This window comes from Saprolegnia parasitica (assembly GCF_000151545.1).
Source record: "Saprolegnia parasitica CBS 223.65 unplaced genomic scaffold supercont2.1235, whole genome shotgun sequence".
NCBI lineage: Eukaryota > Oomycota > Saprolegniomycetes > Saprolegniales > Saprolegniaceae > Saprolegnia > Saprolegnia parasitica.
The window spans coordinates 1-2211 of NW_012157629.1; the positions used below are offsets into that span (position 1 = coordinate 1).

Genomic DNA, 2211 nt, shown 5'->3' on the forward strand with positions numbered 1-2211 from the left:
GCGTGAGCTGCCCGGTGGTCACCTTGGTGATGATATACTGCTGGTTCCACGGACGACCCGTGCCCGGGTTGACCAGGTCCGAGTACGGCACGTTGTGCGTCGAAAACTCGGACAGAATCACACCTACAAATAATATAGATGTGAGACCTAGCCCTATACCGAACCCTAGTCCTCAACGACCGAGCGACGTACCGAACGAGTAAATGTCGGCCGCGACCGTGTACTCGGTGCCAATGATGATCTCGGGCGCCATCCACTGGTAGGTGCCGACGCCGTTGGTCAGCGTCGACTCGTCAATCTCGCGCGACGAGCCAAAGTCGGTGAGCTTGGTGCCCTACATGTCACACGAATAAGATTGTCATTCTTAGTGCCAGAAGATAATAGTCGAGATTGTACCTTCTTCGAGTCGAGGAGGACGTTGCGGGACTTGAGGTCGCGGTGGATGATCGGTGGGCTGAACGTGTGGAGGTAGACGAGGCCGCGGACGATGCTCACAATGGACTTGAGCTTTTGGTCCCAGCTAAACGACGCCGGCGAGTTGGTCGCGAGGTAGTTGCGCAGATCGCCGAGGTCCATGTACTCGACGACGCACTCCATTTCGATCGGACGGCGCCAGCTCGCGCCAACAAACTTGACGATAAAATCGCTGTTCATTCTAAAATGTCATGGCGTCATAGGTCAACTTGGTCATCCAAATAGAGACGAGAAATATACCGCGAGAGTAGCTTGATCTCTTCGATGAACTGAAAGACACTGGCGGGCGACTGGTCCTTGAGCTTCTTGATCGCGACCTTTTCGTTGCCGTGCTGGCCGAGCCACACCTCGCCGTACGCCCCGGACGAGATCGGGCGCTCGGAAATGACTGTCAGATCTGCGAGCTCGAGCTTGTGGGGCCGGAGCGGCGCGACGTCGAGGAAGATGTCGCCCTCGGACATGATCGAGGTCGCTGTCGGGAGACTGCCGCTCGATGCAACGTGGCCGCCCGAGCCACCTGTAGACGTACGTGGCGGAACAAACGGGCCAGAGCCGCCGGTCGGAATCGCGTAGTTGGAGCTGCGACTGCTCGCAACGCACGTCGGCGCATACTGGCTCGGTGCCGGCGCCGGCGCGGGCTGCTTGGGCGGCACGTACAACGGCGGCTCGGGCGACTGGTACTGGTAGGGCTCGGCCTCCATCGGCTGGTACACGTACGCCTGCGTCGTCGGCGGCGCGTAGTGGTACTCGGCGGTCACCGGGGGCGTCTTGTCGGACTGGTGGCGTCGAATTAGCAGGACAACGAGCACGACGATGACGAGGCCACCAATGATGAGCCCGACGATGAGGCCCGTATCTACGCAAGATGAAGTTTAAAGCCGGGTCCTGTAAAGGCAACCAAGTGCCTACTGGCGTCAGAGGGCGGGTCCTTGTCCTTGCCAGACGCCTGCGACCCGCTGGACGGACTAGGCACCTTGGTGATGGGTGCCTTGGTGACGGGTGCCGGTGCACTCGACGGGTCGACACTGGAAGCCCCTACGACCGCGTGAATACATTGAGAGAAACGAAATCCACCCACCTGGACTCGCAACGCAGACGCTGATCGTGTACGACGCCGACGATGCCCAGAGCGACCGAATCTGTCCGTTGATGGCCGCGCAGGCCGACGAGCTCGTCAAGATGCTGCGTGTGACGACAAACCCGGCGTAGTTGTCGGTATCGCCGTCCCATTTCTTCAACGCGTTCAACGCTGCGTACGTCTGTGGCGTCACGGTAAAGTTGGAGATCGGGCAGTCTTTGATCTCGCTACAACAAAAGTCATGAGTCGCGGGTCCGATATCCATGGTGTACAAGAAGGCGAGCTGCGGTGAAAGCTCGACAAAGGCAAAGGTCACGAGCGGGTTGAAGCCGAGACGCCTGCATCAAGTCAGTTCGCATCCTCCGCTGCGACAAGGACGTACACGAAAGTGACGGTCGACCAGTCCATGTTGCTCACTTCCGTCAGCTCGTTGTTGTAGAAATTCCTAGATCAAACAGAATTTTAAAATCCAACGACCAATCAAAAACGGCAAATCCATACAGCAATGTCGGCGACGGCGGAAGGCCTGCCAGCGTCATGAGCGAGTTGCCCCCAAATGCGCTAGAGCGTGGCATGAGACAACGAGGAAGTACCGACTGGCTACGTACAGCACACGGACGCTCGAGGGGATGCCAGACGGAAGCCGCATGAAAGCGTTG

At 58.6% G+C, this 2211-nt stretch overlaps 1 protein-coding gene across 1 annotated transcript; it reads right to left on the minus strand.

The window, feature by feature from the left end:
* Positions 1-22: 22 nt before the first annotated feature.
* SPRG_18479 (TKL protein kinase) lies at positions 23-1960 on the minus strand (the record flags this gene model as incomplete). Its single annotated transcript, XM_012357919.1, has 8 exons — positions 23-123; positions 193-334; positions 397-655; positions 715-1330; positions 1384-1509; positions 1553-1779; positions 1825-1890; positions 1935-1960. Coding segments are annotated over 8 exons (1563 nt in total), but the record flags the coding sequence as incomplete, so codon positions are not given.
* Between the last annotated feature and the right edge of the window lie 251 nt (positions 1961-2211).